This window comes from Cuculus canorus, chromosome 10, assembly GCF_017976375.1.
Source record: "Cuculus canorus isolate bCucCan1 chromosome 10, bCucCan1.pri, whole genome shotgun sequence".
In the NCBI taxonomy this organism is placed as follows: Eukaryota; Metazoa; Chordata; class Aves; order Cuculiformes; family Cuculidae; genus Cuculus; species Cuculus canorus.
In genome coordinates, this window is record NC_071410.1 from 2706067 (window position 1) to 2720921 (window position 14855).

The 14855-nt window shown below is 38.2% G+C and overlaps 1 protein-coding gene across 1 annotated transcript in view; it reads left to right on the top strand.

Annotated features, from left to right (window-relative positions):
* LOC104054314 (connector enhancer of kinase suppressor of ras 2) overlaps positions 1-14855 on the top strand; it is a 183636-nt gene that overhangs the window by 149451 nt on the left and 19330 nt on the right. Inside the window, exons 16-19 of the mRNA XM_054075876.1 lie at positions 1126-1174; positions 2362-2537; positions 3837-3910; positions 10867-10938. Coding sequence (XP_053931851.1) covers positions 1126-1174; positions 2362-2537; positions 3837-3910; positions 10867-10938 — 371 coding nt within the window. The remainder of the gene's footprint in view (positions 1-1125; positions 1175-2361; positions 2538-3836; positions 3911-10866; positions 10939-14855) is intronic.

Sequence of the window (14855 nt, forward strand, 5' to 3'; positions counted from 1 at the left end):
TTAATGTGTCTCTCCTCCACTTTTCCCATTTTTCTTGCAGTTCTTTAAAGTTAATCACATCTGAAAACCATCATCTAATTATAGGGTTTTATTCCATCATTATATTTTTTTAGCCTGAACTGCAGACAAATTTGGTGAACTCTTTTTCAGAAACAGATCCCTGCTCTGTCCTTATGCATTTTTACGCAGAAAGAAAAACACTGACCAGATTGTCTGAGTCCCAGTCCCCGCCGAACACCAGTCGGTATGGTATGACTGACCAGTCCTGGTGTGGCATACAAGACATCAACTGTGTTGCTCTGCATCTTTACCACTTTCTCACAGACTTGGGTTTGGGTTTTCATTTTCTGATTGTTTTTTACTACGCCTCCTATAGCACAGGAGCAAACATTAATCTTTGTGTTCTCTGCTACTCAAAACAAAGAGATAAACGTCCTGTTATCAAGTGAATGGAGAATGTTTCTTATGGGGACACAATGCATGTACACGTACAGCACTCGTCACCTGCCAGAATGACAATACTTTCATGGAGTATTCACACTGTGATTGACTGGGAGAACTGTCTGCGATAAACAGAACACAGAAAGCTCGTGGTCGCTGCGCCAGCTCTCTCGGGAGTCAAGAATTACTGATTTCTACGAGTCACTAGAAAGCATCCATGCTTCCTGTGATTGGAAACAATTAAAGAATGTGACTTCAATGTGTCATTGAACACAGGTTTTTACACAGTGACCGTATAATGTTTGTGGTAGATATTTTTTATTGAATATATAACTGTATAACTATCTCAGGTATTCTCACCACAAACTGCCGAGTATCATTCGTTTTATTAGGTCATCCATAGGAGCCTATATCCTTCATTTTCAAACTACTGCATAACCATTAATGCAAAGAATCCTTAATGATTCGATTGCAGTTGTAATTAATAACTGATTTAGCGCTGTGATGTCTTCTTTGGGATGTTTATAATAGTGCTAAGAGAAAAATGGCAAAAATTATATCCTCTGATAACCGCTCCTGTGAGAATTCATGCTAAGACAGCCGCGGAGACGGCAGTGATGGCAGCTGTTTCGTGTTACTCCTGTCACCTACATTGGGTTTTCATGATTCTTTTTCTCGTTACAGTCATTCCATTACGCTTCCCTCAGGGTAAAAAGCAGAAAATGGTCAAAAGGTAACTTACTTAATATATTGAAACTAGAAAATGAGACAAATTCTTTGATAATAAGTGGTCTGGATTAAATGCTGAAGTTCAACTTAATTCAAATATTTCTAAACTTGTGAGTAAATACCAAAGTAAAATACCAAATTAAAATAGCAAATAAGTGTGTTATAAATGTGTAATATTGCTAGACTTGATGGTAAAATTTCCTTTGACTTAGGTAGAATAAAGGTAGTATTTGGCCTTGGTTGTGGCGTGTTGTGGTATTTTGATGTTATCCAAATTTCTTTATTGTTTCACAGCTGTAGGACAAACATAGTTCTTGTAGCAATATAAACTTAATTTTCCATGGGAAAATGTCAATATTTTAAGGAAATCTCCTACAGACTCTTTCAGGAAAAATGATACCATAATTAAGTGAGAACCTATTCCTTTTGATATTTACAGGGCACACAAATTCTAAGCCTTTCAGTTAGCATGTATTGAAATAACAACCACAGAACTTTTCCTGCTGCTGTGCCTTTAAACAGGATGCCGTAAAGCTAAAATGTTGTTCATTTAAATGCAGGATAGAAGAAATGTAAGCATGTGCATTTTTATGGAAGTGGATGATTTTTCTCTTTTATTGACTATAAATACAGACTATAAAAATTGAGTTTAAAAATTCCCAGAGTTTGACAGGCCTTCTATTACTAAAAGTAGCAACGGATGATACGGACACAGCAGGCAGGGTGGTGGTGTTGGGCTGACGGCTGGACTTGGTGATTACTTAGAGTTCTTTTCCAACTTTAATGATTCTGTGATAAATGGAAGAAGCAGCGTTTACATCTGTATGCGGAGTATGTCATACTCTGAGTTTCAGATTGAGGGCTAAATGAATACATTCTTACTTCGGAATGACAATGTCCATCTTAATCAGTAAAAATGCAGCCCTAAGAGGAACAAACCCTCTAAAGATTAAATAAACCATTACATAAAACAGGCCCTATTTATTTTTTATTCATGCTGGAACCACAATTGCAGTGCATTGTGGAATTTGGAAATTGTTCACGCAATCTCCTCTGCCTGAAACTGTGGAGGATTTGGCTGGAAGGATTTTGAATCAAATCATCATTAAAAATTAGCAGCGTGTTTATATCGAGAACAGTTCTTTCCCTCTTTCGTTCAGTGAGATGTCTCACACTATTATGTGTTCTTAGGGAGCTCTCTAACAAGTGGGAGCAGAAGACGGATTTCCTGCAAAGACTTGGGGCACGGAGATTGTGAAGGTTGGCTATGGAAGAAAAAGGATGCCAAAGGTTATTTCACCCAGAAATGGAAAAAATACTGGTTTATTCTGAAGGATTCGTCCTTGTACTGGTATACAAACCAGAATGTGAGTAGACTCTGCTTTAGGAGAAAGCCAAAATTAAACCTTAAGCTTTATAATTCTTTTGAAGAAAGTCTATTTTTAATACACGGTAGGATATGTTGGTGAACTGCCACTTGAACTATGAGGTCTGGGTCACTCTAGCTGGGAATATTGGAATTGCAGTTATTTGTAGTCTCAAATTCCACGTCCAAGCTTAATAAAACAGCAGATGTTCATAGCACACTAAAGAAAGGAACAGGTCAGTAATTAATATTTTTCCACAGACAGTATTTATTTGAACTAAGGCAGGGTTCACACTCAGCTCTCTTGAGTTTCACTTTTGGGGGGATGTATGAGCAGCATAACCATTCGTGTTAGCTAAGCATTATGTGAAGCAGATGTGAAAGTCTCATTATAGAGATCTCTTTCTCTGACAGTTCTTCTGATAGAGATGTTCCTCTTGGTTTTTGCTGAATTAGTCTGGAGTTTGCAGTTTCTCATGTGTAAAATGCTGTTCTTGGTGAAATTTTATTGAAAACCACTGGGCCTACGCTTGTACAATCTGCGTATATGGAGGAAAAAATAATGGAGGGGAGGAGCCAAAAATCGTTGGGCTGCTTTTCTTCCATCTGTATGCATTGAGCCTCGGTGCCTGATCTAAACTGCCTGCACGCAGCCTGCTTTGATTACTGGTACTTTAGTCCATATTTTCCATTTTCTTCGAGTGGACAATTTTGCTAGCATAACTATTCTCAGTTTTAGTATTTTCTTGTCAGCCCAAAACTGTATTGTTTCAGGCTGTGGATGATAAAGACCTTTGGGTTTTCTGTCATAAGTTTTGTTTGTTTGACATTGTTACGCACAAGGTGATAATCATTACCCGTCCCACTGATTTTCAGTCTGTTGTTTACAGCCAAGCCATAATTCATAGCACGCTTGCTGGCACAATCGTGACTTCAAAAGGAAGCATCCACAAACCAGTTTTAAAATGCAGGCTACATGATGAAGAAACTGAGACTTCTTCTCTGTAGCTATTAGTGTCTGGAATGCCATTTTCGGTGCTGTATTTGGTGCTGAGAGGGTTTCTGTAGTCCCCAGCAAAAGGGAATTAGGAGGACTGTGCCTCCTTTAAGAAACTGTTGTTTAGTTACTTCATAAAAGTTATTGATAACGTGTAATGAAGCAAATACATTTTTATTTTTAATGTAAAAACGTTACGGGCAAAATATTTAAAGTATTTCAATTGATTGAATGGTTGTTCTCAGCGTGAGACTCAAATGGCTACTGCTCACTTTTCTCTTCTCTTTTCCTCTCTTTTAATAGGATGAAAAAGCAGAAGGATTCATTAGTTTACCTGAGTTCAGGATAGACAGAGCAATTGAATGCAGACGAAAACAGTAAGTAATGTGTCAATTATGTTTACAAATTAAAGGATGGCTCTTGGAAATATACTGTATAGAGTACTGAAAATCTGCAAAGTCCAGAGAAGGAAGTTACACAGAAAACCTTGAAATCTGTAAATATAACACAAGAGACCCACTTAGCTTTAGTGTTTTTTATAAAAGATACAACTTAATATAAATTCCATAACTCTCTGGTTAGCTTTCCAGATGGCCCAGCTACAACAGTTAAATAATTAAAGTGAAAAGTCCAATGAAGATACATTAGGCAAGAGATAAAACTTTCTTAGGTTCAGTACAGTCATCTTGATAAAAATCAAGTGTGCAAAAAACCAATTCTTGTAGGCAAAACCATAAAAAGTATTATAGCAAGAGTTGAAGACTATAGTTTCCATTTTCTCAGTTATGGAGGAAGCTTACATACCCGATATTGTGTTATTCTCAAATGCTAAAATATTTAGTTTCCATATGCAAAATGAACGTTGCGTTATTGCTTATGTGCATATTGCTCCTACTGCATTATGCTCCCAGTAACAAGAATATGCTACGCTTTGTCACGCTTAAATCATATTTAATAACAGACATGCATTGGAAATTGTTTGCAAGCAGTTTGGGGACTGGGATGAGTAGCTGTCAAACAGCAGGATAATACTACAAACTCTCTCTCACTGAAGCTTTCCTACTTATAACTAAGCATCGTGAAGTTTTGTTGTGCTTTTCCACTGTTGTGCAGTTCTGGTCTCAGGAATAAAAGTCCTACAACTGTGAATACCCGTACAATAAAAATACTGAAGATCTGAATTATGCTAGAGGCTATCCATCAGAAAATCAAGGCTCTTCAGTCGCTTGGTCTTCTCTGGAGATATAATTACCTCTGCCTGAGAATTAGAAGACAGTGCGTTTATACTTCTAGCACTTCTTTCGGCTGAAGGTATCGCTATAGAAATTAAACACGAACTGAGCACTATAAACTCCTCCAAGGAATGAGTAGATATTAATAATGATATCGAACAGAAATATAGGGAAAATAATACCCTTTTGTTGGAATATAAACCACTTAACCAGTTTCAGTCAATTAAGCAAGATCAAACAGGAGGCCATTGTGCGCAGCGCAAAATAGCTTCCAGAGCCTTGCTCTACGCATCAGAACATATTTCCTCAGAACACTTCTCAGGGAATGATTTCTGTAGGGTATATGCACAGGAAAAAGTCAAATTAACTAAAACTTTGCACACTACTGAAAACTGAGTACCTTCAGGCTCTGAATCCTTTCAAAAAGAGGTAGGTCCAGGGGTAGAAGTATAATGAAGATATTAATAGTATTCCCTTTGTTTGCCAAGCTGAATTCCCCTTTGATTTCTTCCTTCACGTGCGATCATTTATATATTTCTGCCATCATACAAATGACACCTTACATTTGCCACTAATTTACCCGCTCCTCTGAAAACTGCAGAGAAAGTACAATAAACGCAGTGTTGCACACGCTCATATTTCAGTGTACGCAGCGGGCTGTGCTGGTGATGTTTGACCCTCCTGCATTCCTTTCACAAATACAAGTAAGGTGGTGGGGACTCATTTTGACGCAGCATATTCTGCAAAAGTTCTAACTCGCACTTCATTGTTCTCTCCACTAGGCTGGAGGGAAACATTTCAGTTAGGATTTTCTTGGCTCCTTGTCAGACAGCCAGCAAAAGACAGATTTTACAGGATTGGTTCCTGCTTCTTTCCACTTTAGGATATCTTTTTCATTTAATAGTGGTGGTTTAGTAGGTGCCGGAATGTAACATAAAATTCATTGCAAGCTTGAAACCTGAAAACATAAATCTGGTTGTGTTCTTCCTTCTGTATGACCTGAGTCCATTTTAACGTTAATGCAAAAGCTAGTAAAGCAATTACCTTGGCAGTTAGGTAATAAGGACAGTATTCTAGTTATAGACTAGTTCTTTTTTTTTTCTTTCTAGTAGGTTCTTTTATTTCTAAATTAAAATTGCCTGAAAAATGAACATAGTATTTGAGTGCATTAAGCAGGCCAGCTAAAATCACGTGACAGTGTTAGTTTGCTTTCAGCTTTCTCAAGAGCAAAACTAAGAAGATTTTGTGAGTCAGCTTGGATTTCCCTTTATTATTTCCAGAGCCATCAATGCGAAATGTTCAAACTTTATTGAACAAAAGAATTTGAAGTCTTACAACCACAATTAATAGATCTGTCTTCTCCGCTGTTCTGTCAGAGAATGCTGTTTTGTAGTATGACTGTTACTGGTGTCCACAGCATACGTTGAATGAAATAGCGTTAACAAAGCTTTCACAAGACTATATAATAATTGAATGCATTATTCTGTCGGTTTGATGATTTGCCTCACTAATGCATTTAATGAAGATACCCTGATTATTATACAAATCGTGGCATTCTCTCAGATTGGTTTGGCTCTCCAGGCTATATTTGGATGTAGAATGACCTTGTCCCTGCGAGAGGAGGCTTCTTGTGTTGACACTGAAAAACTTTCCACTGCTTTAAGGCAACACTTGCATCTTCATAATTAAAAATTCTCATACTGTATTAGAAATCTTACTTATTTAAGCTTGTGTGACATGGCGTGGTATGAATATCATGTTATTGTCAAAGATGCTGATAATTATAATGCCCCGTGGTGAAGTCAAGCCACAAAACTAAAGATTGATGGAATTGCATATGTAATTAATCATCGTTAACTAGCACTTTGCCTGAACTTTAAAAAATCTCCACCCAGTGACAATATTCAATGTATAATTAATGCAAATTTAGGTCTTAAATTTATAAGAGTATATGCCATGCTGTTGGCACTTTGCGTTGGAACTCTACAGTCAGAATTCTATAGATACACCATCAATAAAGTACAGGTAGACATGAAGTTATGTCTTCAAGGTTGCTATAGTTTCAGTAATCTTTATTACTTCTTCTGAAATGAATTTGACAGTCCTGGTAGAGAGGAAACCGAAGTGCAGCAGCCAGCAGGCCCATACAGGAAAGACGGCAAATAGCTTCCTGGGCTGTGGTCGCTGGAGCGCAGCCAATAGATGGAAAAAGTGATTATTCCCCTATACCTGGTACTCGCCACATCACATCTAGATTACTGCATCCAGTCTGGGGCCCTCCAAAACAAGACAAAGGTGAAAATATAGGTGTCATTCTTCTGCATTACTGATATTTCTCTGTACATCTAGAATTATTTCCCTGGAGACCTTTCCGCAGTTCTTAATGCCAGTGTATCTAAATAATAATCTTTGAGATACTTCTAGGAGATGAAGATGGATTTATTGTCACATTTCACAGCCCAGAAACAGAACTGCAAAACATTTAAATCAGAAGTTTCCCCAGAATCAGGATCTCAGTTTCGTAACTCTAGAGACCTGTATGCTTCAGAGTATGTAGATGCCCAACAGTACAACACATTATTCAGCAGTGCCCAAAGTGCAGTCAGTAAATTATCAGAACATCAGGCAAAAAGATATTAAGGAATGTTCATGTGGTAACAAACTGTTCAGTCTGTTTGCTGTGATTTAGCATGTGAGAACTCCTCCGCATCATCAGACCTGCAGCATTTAACTGATTTACCCTTGAAAAAATTCTTGCTCTTTCCACACTTTATGACACATTCACAAACTCCATTACAGCCGATAGGAGTTATACAGAAAGCAGTCTGACCTGTTGCATCACCCCGATTCGCCTCTCCAGCAAGGCCATTCTCACTGTCTTCATTGTGGTGGGGTTCCTGCAAGAATGTAATGTTCAAATACATAATCGTAGGTTGGCTTTGAAACCCCAATATTGGTATTTTAATTATTTTATGTATGTACATTTCCTGTCTAGGGAAATAATCCTATTTACAAGCAGAAACTCCATCATGTGATATTCTAACAGGATTAATCAAGAGGATTAGAATGTTTAGATCTACCGCTTAATCCTCCAATTCGAGCCCATACTCGAATATCAGAACTGGAAGACGGTTGGTCAAATGGAACAGAGAGAAGTTGGAGGTGTGGCACAGAGTTCAGCCCAACTGAAACTGTGCTGACATCGCAGCAAAAAATTATCCCTACAAAGAGCATATAATGCTTAAGCAGTATAGAAATGCAGGACTATTTGCTTGGTAAAGACTTTGGGGTATGAAAAATTAACCTCTGTAAGGAGGTACAGTAGTTTTTAATTAGTGTGTAATTAACAGCATGTAATGTACCACTCTAGAATATGCGTGTGTGTAAAAAGACATATATAAAATTATTCCACATTCCCCGTTGGCAGACGTCATCTGTTTTGCTAGAGCAGCTGGAGTTGCTGGCAGTCAGCTGGCATACGGCGAGTAAAAAGTTCCGCATTAAGAAGTAGGAGACTCAGAACAATAAGATTATTTGACAGTAAGACCATATCGTGCTGATTGGGTAAAAGAAGTCATAACTTTGATGCGAGTATGTTTAAAACTCTATTTATATAACGATCAAAATCTCTTGCATTAAAATCTTGCCTTTCAGAACGCATAATTAACAAGTGTTTGCCATCTAGTGGGCATCAGAAAAGTTCCTCCCTGGTCAGGATTTCTCATGTACTCACTGTTTTCATTTGCTAAATGAAGTAGCTGGGGAGATGAGGATCTGCAGTTGAAATGATTGATGTCTAGATGCCAAAACAATACTTACATACCTCTCAAATGTTCTTTTATGGAATTAAGATGTTTTATGATGACCCTCTCTGCAAAGGTAAACTAACCCTTAATTTACTGCTAATCTCATGAGAAAGGAAACTCCACACAAATACAGCTCTGCTGTTGTCTCATTCTTCTGCAGAACTTTGGTGAGGAAAGCTCGTCACTGTGCACACTTATATGAATAATACATAAAAGAAAATCAGGGCGTGCAAGTGAAGATTCTTCAGCTTTCATTTTTGTCTCGAAAAACTGCAATAAATCATAGCAATTAATGACACGCTCATTTGCATTTAAGCTATTAATAGTAAAAACGTTGCAGCCCAGGTTTTTCATACTGCAGTGTGTCGTGATTCCTAATCTAATTCTTACATCTGGTAATTACCATATAAATGTCAGTATTTTAACGTAAATGTTATGAATGGGGGGGGGTGTAACATTTGCCAACTAATCAAAATAATAGTCTTTAGTGATCGGAGTTTGTGGTTTCCTTGACAGTAACATCCCTTTTAATTACAGCCACACAAAAAAACCTGCAAAAAACATGATTATTGTTCTTAATAGCTTTCAAATAATGGCTCAGTTGAGGGTGAGCTTGGGGATTATACCATATAAAAGCATTAATAAAAAGCATTTTTATGTGATCTATAATCATTCATGCCATAAGATTTTGAGGTTGGTTCTTCTGGCACTCGTGTAGCCTGCACTGACTCCACTGCGGTGTAGAGCTGCCTGTGTACAGCCAGTCTGAAGTGAGAATCAGGCTTTGCCTCATGAAATGAGGAGTATAGAATTGAATTACACCAGCCAGGGGGCAGCTGGTGGAGGAATTGACATCTGAGGAAGGAGAAAGCACGTTAGTAAAGCACAGAGCAGTGTCAGCCTTGCAGCTGCTGTTTGTCATCAACTATTCAGCCCCTCGGGTCAGCGTAGCCAAGCAGACAGCATAATTTACCATAATACTGGACTAGTTACACAAGTAAAACTGTATAGGCTTCTAAGTTAAGCCTGTTGTGATATGCTTTTGGAAGTATTCCAGTGATTTCTGATTTTACTTGTACTTTTCAAAGCTCTTCATTCTATAAATTAACCTTTGCATAAATTTAAAATCACCAAAGGGGAAAAAAAACCCAACCCACAACTATGACTTCTTGAACCCAAAGCTATCTGTGAGAACAGGCTATGCAATAAAAAGCAGTAGTGAGATACATCAAACTGATCAGGAACTATAGTGTAACAATAAATAGAAGGTTTAAGCCTCAATATTGGCAGCTCTGTTATTTGTCGGGTGGCAGATGAAGAAACGTGGGCTATTAATGACTCACGGTGATTGCACAAAACATACAGATGAGTAGATTAAGATGAAAAGTACCTGGGATATGTTTGGGTTTAGAGTAACTTGACAAAGCAATTGCTGGAATTAGAAGTGACTACTTAAAGAGTTTTAAGACTATTTAAGGAACTTCTTTATTATTACCAACTTCCACTCGAAGGTAACCTGCTACTTATATCTCCTAGAACATTCTATATGTTTCTCTTAAGCTCAAATGGGATGAAAATTATGATGAGGGATTAAAAAATATTTTATTAAACTTAGGAAACATTAATTTATTCAAGCTTATTCTAGAGATCTTACAGTCTTCTGACTAAGTAGAGAGAATTTGAGAGTGCTCTATTTTTAATGTTATCCCCAGCCACATGCAATTTCTGGATGGTTATTTATCTTCATATTCCTTCTCTTCTCATTTATTAATGTAGACTAATATCTTTGATAAATTCATCTATGAGAATCAAAGTTACAATAAGGACATGAAACAGCTGTAATGCAGAAGTTGGCAGCCCTCTGTATCCTTTGAGCAGGACACAAACCACAGCCATCTAGATATACGAGAAGAGGTGGGGGAATCAAACTCTCTTTCCTTCAGAGGTCCTTGGAATACAACTGATATTACTTAAATACACACAACAAGATTTTTCAGATTCATCCAAGACATTTTCAGATGTAGAACATCACTTGTTATTGAAAGGATTTACATTTCTAAGTCATTCAAGGGCTTTTGACATTTTTACAAAGGACCAGCTGGGTTCACAAATGTGGATGTAATCAGAACAGTAGGAATCCATCCATAGGTTTATTCAGGAAGATTCAGACAGAAGAATCAAAATGCCTACAAAATCTGTAATGTGCTGAAGAACTGTGGAGCAGGTCAGTGTTGCATATTTGTAGACAAACTGAAAGAAAAGGTATTTTTTTCATTCTTTGTGTTTCTTTTACAGCGCCTTCAAAGCGTGCCACCCCAAAATAAAGAGCTTCTACTTTGCAACAGACTGCCTTGAAGAAATGAATAGGTAAGTTATGTTTCCTCTTTATTGTGGTACTCCATTAATTGAAAATAATACTTAATCGCACATAGACACATACTCTTGCAGCATGATGTAATGTGGATTGATAGCGTTCTCAGTACTTGGTCCTCCATTAGTTTCGATGCAAACGTCACACTGTGCGGCTCACTTTGCTGAAATTTGCTGTCATGTCACATGTCACAATTCTGCAAAAATGTGCCATGGAAGTTGGTTGTTTTGGCCTTATCTACATTCATTAGAACTTTTGTTCGTTCATGGGCATAAAGCTTATCACACCTGTAATTTTTTGTTGATTAAAGCTAGAAATATTAATGTGGGATAAACGTTTCTGGTATACAAAAACAATGCAGACATGCCAAAGCTCATGCTACTGAAAATCCGCAGGGATGCGGCATGACCTAAAACCGGAGAAATGCAATGTGGAGTAATTTTACTAACAGGACTGGGATTGAACTGAGATGCCTTTATTTTCCGTGACAGAATTTGAAATAAAATCTAAAATAAAAACCAACTCCCTTCCCTTAAGGAAAAATAACAACAAAATGCTAGTAGCAATTAATTCTATTCACTGTGTCCCTGCCCCAGCAAGGAACAGAGGCTAGCGAAGTTGTTGGCATTGCCGTGCGGTGTTATGAGTCCTTGGATGCGCTGAGGGGGCATTCCAAACTTGACTGGAGAAGGCTCTAAACAACCTGATCCAGCATTAAAGCCGGCTCTGTAGTGGGCAGGGAGTGGAACAGATGACCTCCAGAGATCTCTTCTAACCCAAATTACTCCATGTTTCTCTTTTGTGGTTCGGTGAAGAAGGCAGAGGTTCGGTAAAGGTGGGGAGGTACCTTTGATCCTCACAGGCAGAGTCAAATGTCCTGCCTCCTCCTGTGACTTAGGTAATTTGTTTATTCCCAGCTGACATAAAGAGCAAGGGCACACAGCACAACGTCACCATACTTTGAAGTCTTACATCTTCCCTGGCGTAGGCAGATGAAACTTTGAGCTTTGGTTAGTTCTTTTTGTTCACAGACTTAGAAAGACACGACTACCTCAGGATACAGCTGGACTTTTTTCTTTGGAATATTAATGTCTAAAAAGTACATTTAAATTGAACATTTATATTCTGTAGCTTATGTGGCCCTTCAAGAAATACTGCATTGATGTATAAGATTGGCTGTATTACAACCATCCAGGGCAGCCAATCACCCACTGGCGAGGAGGAGGCTTGCTTCTCCGGAGTATCTCGCTGTGGCTCACTGTCATTTTTAAGATATAAATCAGCTGAAAAATATGTTTTCCAATATTAATAATGTTCCACTGTTCAGTATGTAAAGTGACCAATATTTGTCTGCTCCAAAACTGAAGTGAGGATCTTCCGCTATTTTTAACTGTGCACGGTCTCTCCCCTGACTTTAGCTGCTTTGATAGCCATGATTTGTTGAAGCGCCATTGATCATATCTTTCTATTCTACCATAAAATCTTCTGACTCGAGGAAAACCAGGACGTCTTGACATACATTCAATAAACTGCTCTTACAATATTCATTGATTTTTCTTCACTGGGGAGCCAAGGAAGCTGTCTGTATGGCAGTTTGCAGCTTTCAAGAAGAGTAACAGCTGGAAAGGTGCCAGCGGGTATTTTTATATCATAGTTTGGAATTTCTGAGAGCCTGTTTCCTGATATTTTGGGGCTGCTTTCCATGAGAAAAGACAAAGGGTGAACTTTCTCTTGAAGTATTTTTTGCAGTATTTTTTCTTCAGCAATGCTGTTCCTGTAGAGTAATTGCAATTCAGTCCCCAGCCCAAATGATGGATTTCTACGCTGCCTCTGTAAAATCCCTGGGCATCCCCTGCAGCTTTGTACGCTCATCCTGGAATTCCTTCTCCCAGATATCCTGTGCAAAATTTGAAGCGAGTAAGTGAGATTCATAGATGAAAACTGCACTTAAAATGCTAATATCACAAATCTCGGTCTTCCCAGCAAACTGCTAGCCATGTAATCTGAGGAAATAGAGCTTGGGCTCAGCATGGTATCTCACGCTCCTGCTGCCGCCCCAAGATTCAACTGGATTTTCTATGCTGGCAGAAGGGTAGATCTTTCATGTTGAAAAGTAAAAGAGTTCTAATATAGAGAGGAATATACCATTTCTTTATTGGCTATGCAGGGAAAGTTTGCCCTTTCTTCAACTGTGTGTACCAGCTTTTGTTTTAATAGCTGTCTTTACAGTTTCTTACTTCAGGTTCACTGTTTAATAATTATTTTTCCACCCGGGGATATTATAATCTGCCTTTAATATCGCATTGCTGTTGAAAGAACTGAGTACCAGGGGGAGTAATCAATTTGTGTGTAGCAGAAAGGGTTATTCTGTTGCAGTTGGATTTTCCCTGCTGTGTTGCATGGTGCAGACAGAGTCTGGTTTGCAAAATTAATGCTCATGCTGTTTTGTCAGGTCTTACATGAGCGCAGTTGTGTTCTTAGAAATGAATTAATAATTAAATTGATGAGCTCATCTTTCGCTTGCCATGGTCACGAGTTACTCCAGGCTTGTTAAAGGTCTTATTTCTCAGAAGTCCTTCATCTATTACCATGCCATGGATAACCCGTTTATGGCTTAATGCTCCTAAAGAAATTAGCATTGAATTAAATATTTAGTTGTTTTATAATATCTACTTTTCTTAAAAAGTTTGTGTGACTGAAGTATGTAGTGCAGTGCATTTACAAACCCCTCATGGGCTCCAAATATTAAACTAAAAAAGTTCCTATTTTAGGCTAAATAATTTGATCATATTTGACTTCAATGACTGAGCTAACATTGCAGTTTTAATAACTCCCATAAAGCTTTTACTCTCATTCAAAAGATGTAACAAATACTGGCAACCCACTGGAACAGAATGGTGATTGTTTTTGTAGGGGTCACTTCTAATATTTCCGAATAACAAAGTTTCTAACACAACATTTCATTTTAAAAGAAACTTTTTGAATATTGGACTAAATCTCTATTGACTACAAGCAAATTTCAGAGCATGTATCCCCTGTATTTTTAGGTTAGGAAGATGACCAAGTGAGTTCCTCAAGGATCTCCCTAAACCACCCCAGTTATCGCTGAAGTTCATTCAGTTGTCTCCCCTAAATTTAGGCGTGTTAGTCTCCTTGACAGATCTTGGCCAGCTCAGACAATGGGACAGGAATAATGCAGCTTTTAACAGTTTGAATTCACTCTCAGTCCTCACTTACAAATAAGATCATACCTAAGAAAAGATCTTGGAAACTAAAAATTTCAGACATATCCCCCTATTAGACATCACCCCTCTTCAAGAGTTCTTGGAGACGTGAGCAGGAGAACAATTGTGTCAGATCTGTCTGTCCTGATTTAACAGTTCTCTGAGAAATAGAGCCAAGGAATTTATTAAAGTGCTCTTCGTCCTTCATCCCTCACCTGATGAAAAGCAAGGAGATCATTCAGGCAGAATGTGAAAGGTACTTTTCCAACAGAGACCCCTGAAATGGAGCTTTCCAGTGGTGGTGTAAGTAAACATAAAGAGCAGGTCTTCCCCTTCCTCCTTTATGTTCCTATAAACGTGTTTCAAATCCAGGAAAAATAGTTTATGTCTGAGGCCATTTTTCTCCTCTAATTTATTGTTCTCACATAGAAGATCATGAGTTGCAGCACAAGTAAAACAATTTTCTGACCAGAATCAGCTGTGGGCCCAGAAACTGGAAAAAACTGTGATGTCCATGGGAGCAATCAGTGCAAAAGCAGAGCTGCAATGCCCTGTCTGGGGAAAATACTACACCAGAAAGCACTAGTACAGAGCTGGAAGTCTCCAAGATCTTTCACCTTTTATTTTTATGCTAGCCACCTCACTCCTCCTTTCTACAACTTACGGGCTACTTCCTACAGACTTAACTA